The sequence below is a fragment of the Lichtheimia ornata genome, assembly GCF_029851405.1.
Source record: "Lichtheimia ornata isolate CBS 291.66 chromosome Unknown scaffold00023, whole genome shotgun sequence".
In the NCBI taxonomy this organism is placed as follows: domain Eukaryota; kingdom Fungi; phylum Mucoromycota; class Mucoromycetes; order Mucorales; family Lichtheimiaceae; genus Lichtheimia; species Lichtheimia ornata.
In genome coordinates, this window is record NW_026695343.1 from 114,157 (window position 1) to 131,751 (window position 17,595).

At 43.6% G+C, this 17,595-nt stretch overlaps 8 protein-coding genes across 8 annotated transcripts; 3 read left to right on the forward strand and 5 right to left on the reverse strand.

Annotated features, from left to right (window-relative positions):
* Positions 1 to 1,300: 1,300 nt before the first annotated feature.
* On the forward strand, positions 1,301 to 2,686 carry O0I10_005626 (uncharacterized protein; the record flags this gene model as incomplete). The annotated part of the gene is made up of 6 exons (XM_058485664.1): positions 1,301 to 1,462; positions 1,526 to 1,585; positions 1,703 to 1,790; positions 1,858 to 2,297; positions 2,371 to 2,419; positions 2,478 to 2,686. 6 exons carry the CDS (start codon positions 1,301 to 1,303, stop codon positions 2,684 to 2,686), a joined length of 1,008 nt encoding a protein of 335 aa, XP_058343499.1.
* Positions 2,687 to 2,835: 149 nt separating this feature from the next.
* On the reverse strand, positions 2,836 to 3,468 carry O0I10_005627 (uncharacterized protein; the record flags this gene model as incomplete). Its single annotated transcript, XM_058485665.1, has 1 exon — positions 2,836 to 3,468. One exon carries the CDS (start codon positions 3,466 to 3,468, stop codon positions 2,836 to 2,838), a length of 633 nt encoding a protein of 210 aa, XP_058343500.1.
* A 312-nt stretch (positions 3,469 to 3,780) lies between these two features.
* O0I10_005628 (uncharacterized protein) lies at positions 3,781 to 4,377 on the reverse strand (the record flags this gene model as incomplete). The annotated part of the gene is made up of 1 exon (XM_058485666.1): positions 3,781 to 4,377. The coding sequence occupies one exon, from the start codon at positions 4,375 to 4,377 to the stop codon at positions 3,781 to 3,783; it is 597 nt and encodes a 198-aa protein (XP_058343501.1).
* A 1,775-nt stretch (positions 4,378 to 6,152) lies between these two features.
* Positions 6,153 to 7,958, reverse strand: O0I10_005629 (uncharacterized protein; the record flags this gene model as incomplete). The annotated part of the gene is made up of 10 exons (XM_058485667.1): positions 6,153 to 6,185; positions 6,244 to 6,354; positions 6,419 to 6,625; positions 6,692 to 6,818; positions 6,883 to 6,950; positions 7,002 to 7,080; positions 7,140 to 7,220; positions 7,298 to 7,529; positions 7,589 to 7,737; positions 7,804 to 7,958. The coding sequence occupies 10 exons, from the start codon at positions 7,956 to 7,958 to the stop codon at positions 6,153 to 6,155; spliced, it is 1,242 nt and encodes a 413-aa protein (XP_058343502.1).
* Positions 7,959 to 8,106: 148 nt separating this feature from the next.
* On the forward strand, positions 8,107 to 8,748 carry O0I10_005630 (ribosomal protein L16; the record flags this gene model as incomplete). Its single annotated transcript, XM_058485668.1, has 1 exon — positions 8,107 to 8,748. The coding sequence occupies one exon, from the start codon at positions 8,107 to 8,109 to the stop codon at positions 8,746 to 8,748; it is 642 nt and encodes a 213-aa protein (XP_058343503.1).
* A 238-nt stretch (positions 8,749 to 8,986) lies between these two features.
* On the reverse strand, positions 8,987 to 10,026 carry O0I10_005631 (uncharacterized protein; the record flags this gene model as incomplete). Its single annotated transcript, XM_058485669.1, has 6 exons — positions 8,987 to 9,056; positions 9,125 to 9,404; positions 9,468 to 9,501; positions 9,570 to 9,685; positions 9,744 to 9,833; positions 9,909 to 10,026. The coding sequence occupies 6 exons, from the start codon at positions 10,024 to 10,026 to the stop codon at positions 8,987 to 8,989; spliced, it is 708 nt and encodes a 235-aa protein (XP_058343504.1).
* A 632-nt stretch (positions 10,027 to 10,658) lies between these two features.
* On the forward strand, positions 10,659 to 11,838 carry O0I10_005632 (uncharacterized protein; the record flags this gene model as incomplete). The annotated part of the gene is made up of 7 exons (XM_058485670.1): positions 10,659 to 10,715; positions 10,792 to 10,845; positions 10,955 to 10,981; positions 11,036 to 11,118; positions 11,201 to 11,518; positions 11,604 to 11,691; positions 11,776 to 11,838. 7 exons carry the CDS (start codon positions 10,659 to 10,661, stop codon positions 11,836 to 11,838), a joined length of 690 nt encoding a protein of 229 aa, XP_058343505.1.
* A 108-nt stretch (positions 11,839 to 11,946) lies between these two features.
* On the reverse strand, positions 11,947 to 12,193 carry O0I10_005633 (uncharacterized protein; the record flags this gene model as incomplete). The annotated part of the gene is made up of 2 exons (XM_058485671.1): positions 11,947 to 11,968; positions 12,033 to 12,193. 2 exons carry the CDS (start codon positions 12,191 to 12,193, stop codon positions 11,947 to 11,949), a joined length of 183 nt encoding a protein of 60 aa, XP_058343506.1.
* Between the last annotated feature and the right edge of the window lie 5,402 nt (positions 12,194 to 17,595).

Sequence of the window (17,595 nt, forward strand, 5' to 3'; positions counted from 1 at the left end):
GTTGACGTGACAGGCAGGTGCCAAGTGTGCTGCTGCCCTGAAGCACACTCACACCTATACACACACGCACGCATAATCAAAATCAGCAGCACAAGCCCATTTACCTTTTTGTTGGTGGGGTGAGATCTTCTCCACAACCAATGATTAAAGTAACGACCTGATGGTATCAGCACGTCAGGGGTAAAATGTATACGTACGTGTGCCCTTGGTACGTACGTACATAAGGGTTCTCCCAAAAAAGGTCACCACGATGCGTTGCTTATTCCACTTGGAACGTGATCAAGACACTGATCAGGTGTTTGACTTGCTTTCATGAAGGAGGAGGAGAGATTCACAAACACGTATCCATATACACACACATCATCCTACAAGCTAGATGTTTCTATCGAAGCTATGGAAACCTCCTTCTTTGCAAAAATCTCTAGGGCGCTATGACACCTAACACCAACTGCAATATTAAGAAAAGGGGAGGGCGTCTGTGCAAACAAAAAGTTATGGAATGACATGAATACATACATACGTAATATTGAAACATGCATGTGCAGTAACAAGTATGTAGGATGCTGCTGTACATTGTTGTTGCCATGCAGCCTGGTTGCCGGGGCGACCATTTTAAAAAAGAGAAGGTTTTATCCAAAAAGCTGGTATGTTTAAAGGGGGTGGTGGTGTGGATGGTCCATGAAGAAAGAATAGCGACAAGCATGAACAAGTGCATGAATTGAACGAGTGATGAGCATGTTTCATGCAATAGCAATTGTATTGGAGGTTTTGCGCAACACAACACACAATGCGTGCTGCATTGACAACGACCTGTCCCACTGTATCGGTTTAGGGTTCTACCATGTTCTTCATATACATACTCCACACACACACATGTTACTTTATACATTCACACACACGCACATACACACACACACGTTTAACACTTGTACTTTTCGCGCGAAATGCATATATCAAAAAAGATTTGTGTGTGGATTATGGTCCCGCCTGCTTTCTTTTCTTTTACCTGTACCAAATAGCTGGGCTCGTATATACGCTTTAAAGAGCTTCAAACACTGGGACTTTTATTACTCAATCAGTGTCCTCATTGGTAAGCATCTCTTCCATGGTGATTTCCAGTTGGACTGATCTTGTACTTTGGCACAGCCTATCTACTTGATACCGGCATCTGCACTCCTTTTCCTTTTTATTGTGTGTGTGTGTGTGTGGGCATTTTGCCCTGTGCGAAAACGATCTCAGTGTATCTCGGTTTATGCACGCTAGCCAACTTGGATACGACTACTTGGACTAGCCCTACCCTATGCAACCTATTATTTCCACGAGCTCAGCTGTATTGGATGGTCAAGGCAACGACAACGACGACACACAAGGACATCGTCAGGTGGGTGCTTTTTTAGCCAAATGTGACCTTCAGCAATATTATTCGACGTTTATTGATGAAGGATTTGATCAACTGGAAGCGGTAAGAGCACATCTTCTATATCCTCTATGGGAGCATACGGCTGACACAAGATGTCTTTTTTAGTTATTCGAGGTGACGGAACTGGACCTTGAGCAGATGGGTGTAAAGCGCGGTCATCGACGTGTATGTTGGGATTGTTGACGAGTATATTGTATCCAGATTCCTTGGCTTATATGCAGTCTCTCTTTCATGTCCATGTATTTCTCGATTTCTCGTTCTCTCCTTGTATCGTCTCTATAGCTACTTCAACGTGCCATCAGCAATGCTCGAAACGCTCCTCTCATATCTTCCTTTGCTATCAATACAGTTATTCCCGATAAATCCCATGGTACATACGTTTTTCTCTTCTTTGCTTATCTCATCATCATGTTTTATGTATTCATCCTCCTTTATAGATATACCTGACGACGATGATCACCATGACGACGACCATCACCATCCACGACCCTCTCAACAACAACCTGTGATTATGAGCCATCACGCATCCATTAGTTCAGTCTCTGGTGCACAAAGTAGTAGCATGTCGTCTGCCGAAGATGATACGATTACAAGTGAAAACGTTACTCGATGTTGGAAAAGAAAATACGAGCGACATCCTACTCCAGACAAGAATGCGCCTATCAAGCCACCTTCTGCTTATGTCATGTTTTGCAACTATCTTCGAGCCGAGCTCAAGAATGAAAACTTGTCATTTCCTGCATTTGCAAAGATCGCCGGCGTGCGCTGGAAATCTCTTGATACCCCTGAGAAACAAGTGTATGAAAGACAAGCACAGCAGGCAAAGGATGAATACAAAGCGGCCTTGGCACAATACAAAAACACACAAGAATACAGGGTAAGTGTTCTCCTTGCGCGTCTTTGTCTCTTTGTCTCCTTCGTATTGATGATTGTGTTCTACTCTTTGCTAGCAATATGAGCAGTACCTGAATGATTTTAGGGAGAAACATGAAACAGCGGGTAAGGATGACAACAAAGAAAATGATGATGATGATGCAATCTCAACAACCATGAATAGCACGTTCTGTAGGTAAACCACATAAACGATCCAGACGAAAACGACGTAGATCAGATTCTCCATCATCCACAGTAGCTCCACCAGCACCAGCACCACCCCCCACACCACCTGCTCGAACGGGGTATCCCTATTGGCTTCTCAATGATCCTTATCCTACTTGCAATGTGCCGTCATCATCCTCATCATCCTTCAATGATAGTACAAAGTGAACATATGTAGTCTCCTTTTTTCTTCTCTTTTCTCTGTGTATATTCTTTTGTTATCACCCTTCGTTTGAAAACAAGTCTTATGTAATTTATACAATGGCAGCAGCACTATGAATTCTTTTATATGCGTGTACTATGTAGTATGAAAAAGGTTACAATGAAGATAAAAAATCATCTAACCCAAATCCAGACGATGATTTGGTTTCATTCTGTTTACGGCTAGCGATCAATGCTTGAAGATTGTTCTTTTTGTTCTTTTTCTTCTTTCCCGTTGCTGGGGGTGAGGGTGCTGCAGGTTGCTTTTGTTGTTGTTGTTGCTGTGGTTTCTTGTTACTCGTCGTCGTGGTCGTCGTTGCTGCTGCTGCTGCTGCTGCTGGGGATGCATGAACAATGGATGCTGCTTGCTTTGTATCATCCGATAACAATGATGCTTTTGGTATATCTCGCGCTGAACCTTGCAGCCATTTTTCATGTTGACATGCATTACATTTATAGACAAGCTGGTTACGGTGTCGATTGCTCTTTTGGATACCATGTCGATATCGTTTGGTTGTTTTCAACACTACGCTTGCGTTCAATCCCGATACAAAGATCTGACCACATCGAGCACACATTTGACGTGCAATGGCTTTGGCTGCTTTGGTCTCTTGTTGACGTAGACTTTGCTGGAATTCACTCATGTAGAAGCGTGATAGCTGGGGACATGTTGCAAAGAGTAAATGGCTGGCATGGTATAAGAATTCAGCACGATCGGCGGATTGCTTTGTTGGAATAGACTTTGTCATAGAAACAATAGAAAAGAAAGAGGATAGCGACGAAATTGCTGGTTGATAAAAAGAGAAAATGATTCATGTGATTGATTGATTGATTGATTGATTGATTGAGAGACACTATTCTTTCTTCTGCCCAACAAGAATATTACTACAGCTAGTGTGCATAAATGTTGTTGTTGTTGTTGATTGTGTGTGAGTGTGTGCATGTGGGGGGGATGGTAGTAGTGGTATTGTGTGGATGTTATATACAGCGACTGGTTTTCTCTTTTTGTAATGTGAAGAAGAGGAGAAGGGGGAGAGGTGAATGTGCGTGTGTGGAATGGATCAAGAAACATGCGATGTTATTGGTGCAGCTATTGGTTCATAATAATAATAGCCTGTTGCAGCATTGGTAGTAGTGGTAGTAGAGGTAGTATTACTATTAGAAGCAACAACGGCAGTAGCAGCAGTGGTTTGGTCGCGTGGTGGGGTTAGCAGTGGTGGCGATTTTGATGAGGAAGAAAATGGAGAAGGCAAAAGACGATAGCCAATGGATGAAGGATCTTCCAAACCTGAAGAGACAGGTTCTTCTGTTGGAGCAGGATCAATCCAAGCATCCGGCTGCATCACTCGCGATAAGCGATATTTGACTCCAAGGTAAGAGATATAGTTTGACTTTGGAAAGGCCCTTACACGCTTCACCCCTGGAAAGTGGGAATCCTCAATATCCACAAACGTTCCTCCAAGGTTCAGTGTTTGCTCCAGCTTGGTTTGATTGGTAGCATCAAATGGTACCCATTTGACTTGCATAAATACAAGCCATGTAAAATAGCCTGTTCGCTGCTGCTGTCGATTTACTTGATGGGGTGGTGTATAGTCACTCGAGTGCTGCAGTGCATGTTCAAAGGTGTAAGGATGATTACGGATATTGCTGACCGTCATTATGTTATGCGTCTTTGTGTGTGAAAGTGAGGGAAAAACGAAAGAAAAAACAAGCTGCAGTTGCTTGGGGAGACATGAGAGAGAACAAAAAGCACAAAGTGTTATATACAAAAATGCTTGCCGAGGTTGCACAGTGGGTTACCTGGTTGCTCTGTGTGTGTACGCTTTGCTTCATCCTGGACGTGCGCATGATCCAATCACATTATTCCCATCGTGAGAAATCATTGGTCTTTGGTCGAATCTTATCAATGGCCCTATACCTACTATTTCATTCACTGTGCACCCTCATCATTATCAACATCATCATCATGAACCCCGTTGATTATTCCACAAGTTGCCAATGCCTGAAACGCGTTACTTTTTTGTACTCTCCCATTCTTTTCATATCGCATGTAATGCGTTCTATACATCATTGCTGCTTTAAATGACAACAAGAAAACATGGTTGTGCATGTGCATTTGTAATATATATACACACTCACACACAGCTAGAATCTTCGGCGATCATTCATGATCAGTTGTACTAGAAGCACCACTCATATAACGTGCTCAACTGATCACTCGAAATCCAAGGGGAATACCTTTTAAGGGAGGAACCGCCCTTTTCTTTTGCAATGTCGTCCTGAGTAACGCAAAAGGGGTGACCCACTGACAATGCTCGCATGATTGGCGGAAGCCAAGCTCCACAGGTAACATTGATGCTTCGTCTTACGCTCTCACTTTTTCCACTTTACGCTTGTTGGCACGTGCACAGCGGATAGATGCGGGTCTATTATGTGTGCAACAATCAAGAATGCTCTAGGTTATCCATACACACACACACACACACACACACAGCCATTTTGTTGAATGCATGACCTATCTATTTCATCCCCGCAATCATGGCATTATTATCATTGTTCATCGCGGAGACCACCATCCGAGAGATAACTCACTTCATCGGCTGTGCCTATCGGGAACCCGGGGTCTCTTTTCCTCTCTCTTATTCTACTTGTATCATATGAAAACGAAAGGTAGAATGAATCTAGATAATAAGGAATTTCTTTTTCTTGCCATGTACGCTATTCTTCTCTTTATCGTCGGTGATCATGTTGAGTTGTACACCATAGGGTTGAATGATACGATGTTGATATACACACAAAAAGAGTATGTAAATAGAGCCCGTGCGAGAATGTGCATTATGTACATACCGCTGATCTTAGTTTATGGCATCTAAACCTTCTCAATCGGAGGGAAAAGAAAAAAAAAAGATGGCAGTGCTGCTGCTGCTGCTGCTCCTCCTGCTGCTGCTGCCATAGACACAACCACGTGCATACACGCATTACACACACGCACACTTTATCCACGTAGGCCCCCCCTTTTCCCACCAATAAATGTTGCTCAATCCGCAAAGAGAGAGAAAGAGGGAATGAGGGTTTCATGCGAAGAATGGTCCATGGCAATTGCCCGTGTTGGCACCCATCCAGGCATGTGACGAAGGGTAGAGATACGTTGTACAGGGTCGACTGGCTTTTTCGGGTATCCCGATCGACGATGAATAGGTCACGGGAATCTGCATATACACCCGATTTGTTGGACAAATAAATGTTGTTGGAGGCACATTATCAGATGTCGCGGGTTAGGTTGATTCTCGAATAAAATAAATGTTGTTCTGGCATGAGTGTTTATGTGTGTATTTTCACAAGGCTGACTCATCATCCAAGATCTCAGAGCTGTACAGGTAACTTTTTATCGATAATCAACAACAACACTATAGACAAAGGGCTATCCATTGTTTCATTGCTGCTCGTGACCATAGATAGTGCGTGCCTAAAAAAGCCGTGTTACCCCCAATAAGCCAATATGAATCATCCACAATGGAGCTTACCATTTGCCACACGTGAAGTGTATTGTCCTCATCCGCACTTGCCAAAGACCATGGTTCAGCAGGATTCCACCCGAAATCAGCAATGCCGCCAATATGGCCCGCATGAATAAACTACACCCCAAAAAAAGATGATTAGGATGTTTTGATTGGCATCAACGCACTAACTATCACTCACCAATAATTCAGGAGGGCCATCGCCAGATATAGGTTTATCGTCACCGATCCGTGCCACGTCCCACACCAATACTTGTCGGTCACTACCGGCTGTTGCTAGAATTGTCTCGTGATGTGGTGACCATGCAAGGTGATAGACTTCTTCCTTGTGATGTTGCATGACGTGAATTTTTGCCTTGAGGTTTCTCAAATCCCACAGTGCCACGGTCTATTGCAAAATAGGGTTATTCTTCTTCTGTGGCCATCATCTAGAATCCTCGTCGTCATTACTTGCCTTATCGGAAGATCCAGTGGCCAATATCCATTCACTGCCAGGAGAAAACGAAACGCAATTGACTTCGGCTGCATGAGCGCGTACATTGTGAATAGCTTTGCCACCCGCTTCATCTCGTGTATCCCATCTTGTGTATGATCCGTATCAGTCATCTTTTTCTCCTTTATATATATAGAGCCGATGCCACTTACATCATCATTTGCCGATCATCGCCTGCTGATGCAAATATAGAATCATGTCGCCAATTCCATGCAATATCCTAAACGTAACGTCAGCTGATAAAAAAAAGTGATTGAATGGAAAGACTTGCCTCCACACCCGCCGTGTGTCCACAATAGGTCCGTGATGGTTGTAATGTACGTTTTTCTTTGGATGCAGCTGCAATGTCCCTGGTATATACACTCTTATGAATGGCCTACCCTCATCCAATCCATCACAACACGCTTACCATTCACATATTAAGCCATCGAAACCACCACTCAGGACATGACTTGAACGTGTACTATGTGGATTCCATTCCAATGCATACCTATCTTCCATCATCATGATCAATACGCATGATCTCTCCCTCTCTCTCTCTCTTGTTGATCCAATGTCAATACTCACCCTTCCTTTGTATGACCTTGTAATCGTAATGCAGGATTGAATGGCTCATGTTCCTTGGGAAATGACTCATAGGTTGTACGATCGAAGACATAGACGTTGCCTGATTTTGACTTTGTGGCGATGATATTGGGATTGTCGTATTGATATCGTGCTCGATTCACTTCGCCTTCATGCACAATCTTTTGTATAATTCGAACATGGGCATCGTTGTATCCACCATAGCCACCAATCTCTAAAAGATGATCTTTTATTAGCATCCTCTCGCTTTGAGATATGGAGATTCATGCTTACCATTGGTATGTTCTTCGTATTTACGTGTATCCACCTTGTCAAGATCGATGGGCAGTTGTACAGTGGCTATTTGGAGATAATTGGGCTCGTTGTCGTTTGTATGCGTGCCCAGTAAAAGACGTTGTGCTTTGTAGTTCTGATCGGGTCGTCTATTGACAACAATTACTTAATGGCCACGTGTATTGGGATCGCGTCGCGTTTGGGTCGTGTGGTACCTTTCGACATCGGGAAACCATTGGCAGGTTAAACTGGGCCATGTGAGACCATGAGTGATAAGCAAGTCGTATAAGAAAGGAGTATTCTTCTTCCAGGTGCGATAGTTTGTGTCTTGGAATGGAGAAGGGGAGGAGGTGTCTTGGTCGATTTCCATAATGTGTCAATTGAGAGAAGAAAGGGGAGGTGTTGGCGGGATGGGAAGAGTCACGTCGGGTTGAAACTGAGTTAGGTGGGTGGTGTGGGTGGGTTGTTTGATGGGATTTGTTTATACGACAGGTTCTTTTTTCTCTTGCACCCTAAAAATGTTCAGCAACTTGTATAAACGCAATGTGTGGCATGCCGTCAATTCGATAACGTCCATGGTATCGGTCTCAACACCCGCTCGTGCAGTCGCAGCTCCAATGACCACCGTGCGTTATGCTTCCAACTTTTCACCTCGACGCACAAAGTATCGCAAGTCGCAAAAGGGCAAGATCCCTCTTCCCACTGGTGGATCCACCAAAGGCACCACCGTTGAATTCGGCGATTACGGCCTGCGTATTAAGGAAGGTGCACGATTGACCGGACGACAATTGACTTCGGTATTCACCACTCTTCGACGTAAGCTCAAGACTGTCAAAGGATCTCAGATGTGGATGCGTGTATTCCCTGATATCCCCGTGACCACCAAGGGCAATGAAGTTCGTATGGGCAAGGGTAAAGGCAGCTTTGAATATTGGGCTTGTCGTGTTCCTCTCAACCGCATCATTTTCGAGGTCTCTGGTATGCGCAAAGAAATTGCAAAGGAAGCCTTCCGCCTTGCTAGTTACAAGTTGCCTGTCAAGACTGAAATGGTCGAACGAGGTGCTAAACCCATCGTTGGTGCTGGTTACATTGCTCCCACATCAAAGAAACAACCATCCAAGTCAGAGGCCGCCACCACCACCACCAAAACTGATGCTTAATCCACCATTCAACATTTCTACATGCATGTGATTCGACACACTCACACACTTTTATATATATACACACTACGCACACGCACCCATCCCTCATTGTCCTCCATCTTATATATCAACATTGACACTCAACTCACTCAAACACGCAACCATCTTCCTTTTGTCTATCAATCAATCTGTATTAACACAGTCTATTGGGGTAAATGTATTAAAAGACAAATTCTAAAACAGTGTATCTATCTATCTATGTGGAAAATTTGGAAACAAAGGCGAGAATATCATTGCGACTAGCAGCATTTGTTGGAACAAGATGTCTACAAAGGCATCATGATGAATAAAAAGTGTTGTGTTGTGTATGTGTATCCATGCTGTTGTTACTTACCCTCCTGGATGCTTGAAAATGACGGGATCTTCAAAGACATCAGCCAATGCCAACATTCTTTCGGGTACAATCAATGTATCAGCTTCGCCTACGAGATGCATGCTTGGTGTCTTGATTTTGCCCTTGAAAAGGCTCTGTGTAGCATCTTGAGATTCAGGCTTGAAACCAGCAGCCACAATAGCAAACCGAAAAGCCGGATGTTCAAATTCAGGGGAAACAAGATGAGGCATCAATGAACGATTCTCCAAAAGTTCGGCCATGACAGCAGCAAGACATGCACCTTGAAAAAAAAGACCCTATTTAGTGTAACCTTCATTTCTACCCAATCCTCCATTTGCTTTACCTTGTGAGAAACCAAAGATACCATCAAAGGGACCCTGCATAATGATCGATTTGTTGTCAGTCGTCATCTTTTTCTTCATCATCATTAAGAAAACAATTGTACCTCTTTCACCAGGACATCCTTGAGATACTCTACAGATTCCTTGAACCCTGAATAATATCCCTCCTCGGTATTAGGATAGGACGAAATGGGGAACCACCAGCCATAAGGTTTCAATTCTATATATGCATCATCAGTATACAAAGACCATTGCCCATCATCCAAGAGTATTATTACCTTCACTAGCATTAGGGTCGGCTGCTGCTTCTCGAGCTGCTTCAGACGTATACTTTGGGTCAGTAATAAGATGAGGCCCTGTGACATAGACTGTAGTAAACAGTAAGCAATGCTGACATTGGGTCGATTCGCTTTCCCCCCTCCTCAATGGGCCTGTAGACTCACCGAGATCGGCAATCTTGTCGAGCTTTTTGCGTAATACAGCTGTCTTTTTCCTGAAAATGGTGCCGTTTTGTACCATGCCATGGAGACAAAGAATGCGTAACTTGCTGGGAGTGCTCATTGTAGTAGCGGGAGAACAAAGGTGCCTGCAACACAGCGTTGACAGCGGAGAAGAATCTCATCATTCATCATTCATCATTGACTTAGTTCACGTGACCTGAGCCGAAAAGCCTTGCGCACGTCGTGTACGCCTTGACACGCATCAAGGATCCCACCCATAACCAGGTTACAGCATACATTTATAATCGAGTCCAGCAACCCAAATAATAAATTCTCGCATTACTTGTTCTTTATTGATGTATTTCTTTTGGGTGACATAGCAGGAGGAGACAAAGAACGACTCATTTTAGCCTTATCAATGATTGGTTTATGTATTCAAAGACTACTACAATGAATGGCAAGATGACAAAAGAATCAACGACAGCCATGGATACGACCTTGTTCAAGCTATGCGAAGGCGTTTATGTGAGAGTGTGTGTGGGTGTGTGTTTCAGGCTACACCTCCGAGCGCCGTCGTCATAGGATCCGAGGTCCGAAAAGGCGTTGGTAGCTGAAACGAACCTCCTGCAGCGTCTTGTTTCGCGATATTCCACTTTTTCTCTTTTGTCCTCTTTGATACCTGGTACGTTGTTCACCCTCATCGCTCGAAATGCACCCTCTTATTGACTAATGGAACCACTCTAGTTTGACACAATGACTACTGTACGACCCTTGAACGAAGATGAGGTCTTTAATGAGATGAAGAAAATGGTACGAGTTCACACCCTCCTTTTGATACCGGCCAAGCAGTAATGAGCTAAACTGACGGCTGTGCTTTTTCTTTTAGGTGGCCTTCATCAAGCAAGAGGCCCTTGAAAAGGCTAGAGAAATCAAGGTCAAGGTAGGTAACATGCTATGGGTTGATAGGGGGTGTGTGGTTGATTAGGAGGGGAACTATTTTGGCGTATGGGGGTGAATATCTAACGGTCATTTTCCTTTATGACGAATAGGCCGATGAAGAATTCAACATTGAAAAGGTATGTATATACTCTTACATCACTGACGGTTGATATCTTATTGTATCCAAATAGGCCAAGATCGTGCGTCAAGAATCTCTCAACATTGAAGCTGTGTTTGAGCGTAAGATGAAGCAAGCCGAAGTGCAAAAGAAAATGTACGTGTGTGTGCACGTTTGTGCGTGCGTGTGTGTGTACCTGCATGCCAAAAAAAGTGGGAATACTCATCTATGTACGTAGTGCTCAATCCAACCATATCAACAAGGCTCGTTTGCGAGTGCTTCAAGAACGTCAACAATCTTTGGATACCCTTTTCGAAGCAACCAGAGAAAAGATCTTTGAGGTGTCCAGCGATGAAGAGAAATACGCAACCTTGTTGGAAGGTCTCATCTTGCAGGGCGCATACTCCCTTATGGAACGAGAGGTGTCTTTGCGTTGCCGAGAGGCCGATGTCGAAGCTGTCCAATTTGCTGCTGAACGTGCTTCTCAAAAGTATCAAGAAGTGATGAAGGCTGAGACTAGCTTCACCATCAGCGAAGATTATTTGCCTGCATCCAGGTAAGTAAGGAGCTATGCTGAAACATTTAAAGTAGACCGGATGCAATTGACGCGTAACCCACCCCCTTTTTTTTACTACATGTAGTGCTGGTGGTATCGTTCTTACTGCATTGCAAGGCAGAATCGTTGTAGACAACACTCTTGAGGCTCGTTTAAACATTGTCAAGGAAGAGGTATGTATCCAAGAGTGACACTCCCTCCCTCCCCCCACCTTTGGATGATCCTCATATCAACACGCGATATTTTTTCTTCTATAGATGTTGCCTCAAATCCGTGTTACCCTCTTTGGCCATTCCCCCAACAGAAAGTTCTTCAACTAGGTTCCATTAAAGAATATGGCAAACAGCGTTGTTGGCTATTTCATTATTGTTGTGATATAAAAACACTTTGCGTTTGTATACAAAATGAGTGATTGTTGTTGTTGTTGTCTATTTCTCTCCTTTAGCCATCCTATAATAAGAAGAAAGAGAGTCGTTAGTCATGTTGAATAAGGTCCAGAACGGTTGTTCCATACTTGACAGTGCCCCAAAGAGCACCTACAACACCAACACCAATGACACCAAAGACCACTGTGGAGACGAATCTGTCACGGGGTCCTTTTAACCAGAGGGGAACTTGAGAAGGAGCTTGATAATGGCGTTGATTTTGAATGACGCGGTTGGGACGGTTGATCATGATCAAAAGAACAGAAAAGAAAGAGGTGGGAAATTTCTCATGGCCAAGGGAAACTCTCTTTTTACATGCAAAAAGGTAACGTGATAGATTAAGAGGGCGCAGTGACCTGCATCACACAAGAAACTATTATGCACAACCAAAAAAATCTCAGCTCATCCAAAAAACCCCCCTGCTTCCCCCGCACGCACACACCAGCTTCATGCTAGTTTTGCCTATTGTCATGTAAAACTTGACACTTTCGCTTTAGGAATGGGTGCTCACGATGCTTTTCAATGTGAAAGATTACGTGTGTGGTACATTGCCATGTATAAAAGGATGGCTGTGGATACCATTCTTTAAAGACAATACCAATTCATATGCAAGCATTGTATTCAGCCTGTGAGACGATAGAAGCATTTGTTATGAGAGGGTAGTATCAGCTTATTGTCTACAGCTTCGTTCTTTTTGTATCATTCAACTTTTACAGTAAATGCATAACATGTACCTAATTCAAAATGTGCATTGGATACTTTGATGCCATAAATTGATTGCTCGATGGAGGTATTCACTGCTGGAGAAACCAACTTTAAGGTCGACCCTTTTTATTTTACCCACAACTGTGCTCACGTTTACAGTAATGCAATCGATCATGGACGCTTTTGATTCATCGTAAGCTCAATAGGGTATGTAATTGAGTAGCAAAAGCTGGCCACTGTATGTAACTCATCCTGCTGACAAGCATACCATGCCTATGTGATCGATATTGCAGAAGCAAAGGATGATCATTGGTGACATGAAAAAGGCGGAAGAATAAGAATTGCTACTGATGTTAGCAATAGATGGTTTCTTAATGGACTATGGTGCGCTATGCAATCGAATGCGGTGTTTGCTCAAGACACAATGAATCAAGCAACCCCTCCCGCTTCCTCTCTTTTTCCTTTATCACAGCATTCACAAGTGGATGTACTTCTACACTTTATCTTTCTATAGTACCATGCATCCCATGTATACGCACAACGAGCTCCAACCCACAAAGGAAGGAACGTCTCTTACACTGAGGAAACTTATTAATGGTTGACCAATGCAATCCCGTATTCGCTAAAGTAGCCTTTTAATCCAACATCATTCACAAGAAATATAGTAGATCCTCATTAAAGCCACGGACCTATAATTTCACCCTCACCAATGTCACCCCATTTGGAGGGAATACTTAATTTTCATAGCGTCAATTGTCACATCACTGTTAACGGCAATTTCACCGCTTTTTACAACATTATAGAGGATACATTGATTGCGTCTAAATGGCTTGATAATACTTTATTCTAATCGCTTTCGAAGAAATCTCTCAATGATGATTGTCTTGTAAACATCGAACTATGTCTTGTCGAAAGAGACGAAGGATGCGTGCAAGGGAGGAGCTGTAGTCACCAGACTCATCTAAATATCCCATTAGCGAATTTGTTCTCCATGGCAGGAAGGGCTCACATGTGTCAATGGGGCTTCTTCTTCTTCGATTTGATGTTCTATGTCCTCCTCGTGATGCTTGTTGAATGCTTGAATGACATCTTCTTCATTGATTGGATCCGTTGACTGGGTTTCTAGCTGGACGTCTCCATCAAAGTTGACGCGAAGAGTCGGTAATAAGCTCCAAGTTTGTTGTCATGGATTCTTGTAACGTAGTCTCCTCGGAAACGACTTCTTCGTTACTTTGCTCATTGTATGAAATAAAAGCCTTGATTTCCTCCAACAACCTTGTATTGGTCTCCTTGCTAATGTTTGATATCGCACACTTAATCCAATTCATTACAGTGAGTTGGTCGATCCCGAAAATATTCGTATTGGTGGTGACATTGCGAGCGCGAAGGGTGATGTGCATATATGCACGCTCATACTGTATGTATATTTCTACCAAGACAACATGGATATCCGTATGTAAATTGGGCACGACATTGGAAAGTACAATGCATAACTCGATGTGATGGGAAATTTCAATCCTTTGGGCGTGCATTGTGCAAATATGAATAGATGGCGCTTGATGCATGGTGGCGAATTATATGCATCATGGTGGGTCAAAACGTGGAGTTGCATGTACATGGTTGACAGGTTGTGCAAAGGATGATGAAGTAGCTGCCATGGAAACACCGTATACAGTACGAATGCTTGATGGTCACGTTGACAATGGATACCCTCTTTTTCCAAGCATTGTATATATCCGATTCCTTCGATCCCTTGTACCAAACCAGCATTCATATCCATATCCATATCCATATCCATATCCATATCCATAAGAGGTCGTATGTATTGAAGCAAGTTGCTACACGTAAATAAAGCTGTTCTATGCAATGGCTAGCTGCTGTTCGCTTGAAAAGGCTGTAAGACACGTTGCTGCAAGTAAAGAACGCTGCTCGAGACAATGACGAAGAGCCTAGCTAATGGCAGCTGCTTGAATGGACGTCGTTATGATTGGTCGTGGTAGAGGAATGTACAAGAGAAGGTGCAGTGTCAAGAAACGCGGGTGTTGTAGTGGGCTGTGTACACGCCATGCACTTGCCATTCAGTCAAAGGCAATCGGATCAAGGCAGCTGTAGGATTGACATGATGGGTTAAAGCAGGACAATCGTTCGTAGGTGGTAGTTGTATACTCGAATGGGTTAACAGTTGAGAATGAGAGGAAGAGGGAAGAAGGTGGAAGTGGAAGAACCGGAAATTAACTTGAATCTTCTGAATGAATGATACTTCTTTGTTAGAGCGTTGTTCACTCAAATCCTCTCGGATCAAGAAAGTTGAAGGATGGGCATTCTGGGCTGGAGCAGGACAATCGTTCACATGTATTAGTTTGGGCAACAATGGTGAATGGGAGGAAAGGGCTGCTAGCTGGTAGTTTACAAATAACTTACCAATTTGATTCTTCTGATTTTGGATGATACTTCTGTGTTTAAGCGTAACTCGGTCAAATCCTCTTGGATCAAGAAAGTGGAAGGATGGGAATGATGGGCTGGAACAGTAGAATCGTTCACATGCATTAAATTTGGCAACAAAGGTGAATGGGAGGAAGAGGCTATTATCTGCCAATGATGACTTGTGCATAAAGCATGATGCATCGGCCGTTCCAGTCATGCAAATGAGCCGTGTTACAGAAACACGTCCCTGAGCATCTTTTGCTGTATCCTGGTCTAGCCACTTCACAATGAACAAAGACCTCTTTTCATATAGCATCACGCTTACAGCATATGTAAAACATAAAGGTGTCTGTATCTCTAAACTTTACAATCAAACGTGGGGTCTTTAATAGAACAAGGCTGCTCGGCGGGGTGAAAGCGATCTTGTGTCAAACTATGAAGCCGATCGTGGCCGATCCCAGATTCACCCAATGTCGCCACCAGCCAAAGTAGATCGACCTCTTGAATTTTTTCGACGACGACGAAAATATTTTTTGGCTGGTAGCGACAATGGGTGAATCTGGGATCGGCCACGATCGACTTCGCAGTTTGACACAAGATCGCTTTCACCCGCCGAGCAGCTTTGTTCTATTAAAGACCCCTACGTTTGGTTGTAAGGATTTAGAGATACGAACTGTGTGTTTCCTTATGCTGGCAAACGTGATGCTATGTAATAAGAGTGGTCTTTGTTCATTGTCAAGTAGCTGCACCTGGCAGAGCAAAAGATGCAGAGGGACCTCTTTGTGTAACTCAGCTACTTTGCATGACTGGAAGGATGAAGGATGGTACTGTATACTATTGACAATAGTCCATACATTGCGAGCTAACAGCAATTTCCTCACAATACCAACTTTTGCCATATATCATAATGGAACGATGCTCCTCCTTCAGACATTCATATCCATGATTCAATTATCTTGATCCGAGCTGGTTGGCTGAGCTACGGTCAAAGAGAGATTACATCAATGCATACATCAGCATACATTCGAATGTCTCAGCTGATTAATCCTTGATTCGACAAGTAACTCAACCAAATCAGCTCGGATCAAGTTACTTGAATCATGGGTGAATGTCTGGAGCAGGAGCATCATTCCCATCGTGGTTTTCGCAACAATGCTGATTGGATAAAGTGGCTATTAGCTGCATTGTATGACATAAAAGTGACGGTTGTGTACATATCAGCCATTGTCCCTGAAGTCCTGACTTTTAGCTGAGTTACCCAAAAGAGGTCCCTCTGCATCTTTTGCTCTGCCGGGTCCACCTACTTGACAATGAACAAAGACCACTTCTCATAGCATCACGCTTACAACATAGTAAAAACATAAAGGTGCCTGTATCTCCAAACTTTACAATGAAACGTGGGGTTTTATTAGAGTATTATTGCTCGGCTTGGCCAACTCACCCTGGGTGCCAGTTTCACGATCAAGCTTGCCAATCCCCAGACTTCGCAATGTCGCTACCAGCCAAACTGGATCTGGGGGTCAACCTCTTCGACAACGACGACCAAAAAATATTTTTTGGGCTAGTTGCGACATTGAACGTGAAACTTTCACACGAAGGGTGTATTCCGGCCAAGCCGAGCCCGTTGCTCTATTAAAAACCCACGTTTGACCAACCAAGTTCGGAGATACAGGCACCTTTATGTTTGTAAGCGTGATGCTATATGAAGAGTGGTCTTTGTTCATTGCAAAGTAACAGACCTGACGAGAGCAAAGATGCAGAGGGTCGTGTTGTGTAACACAGCTACGTTGCATGAATGATAGGGTTAATGTATAATTACTTTATGGATCATCTACAAAGACAGGCATGTGACGCGGCTAACGGCCACTTTTGTCAATCATCATTGTTGCGAGATCCACTGCATGGGAACGATGCCCCTGCTCTAGACATTCATTTCCATGATTAAAGTAGGTTGATCCGAGCTGATTTGACTGAGCTGCGGTCAAAGAGGAGATTACATCACTCTGGACATAAAGCACGCTCGATGTAGCTCAACCGATGTAATCTTGTATGAGCGTAACTCCATGAATCAGCTCGGATCCTTCACACAATCTGAAATGTGTCTGGAGCAGGGGCATCGTTCCCGCGGATCTCCTTGTGATGATTGAATGGTGGCCGTTAGCTAGCAATGTGACATAAATGTAGGGGTTGCGTGCCTTTCCTTGCATTGTCCCTGAAGTCCCGACTTTTTAGCTGGGTTACCCAAAGAGGGTCCTTCTGCATCTTTGGCTGCAGGTCTAGCTAACGGCAATGAGAACAAAGACCACTTCTCCATATAGCATCACGCTTACAACATAAGGTGCCTGTATCTCTAACCTTTACAATCAAACGTGGGGTTTTTATTAGAGCCAATGGGCTCGACTTGACATGCACCTTGGGTGCAAGTTTCATGATCAAGCTTGCCAATCCCAGATTTCGCAATGTCGCCACCAAACCAAACTGGATCTGGGGGTCGACACTAACCCCGACGACGACCAAAATGTT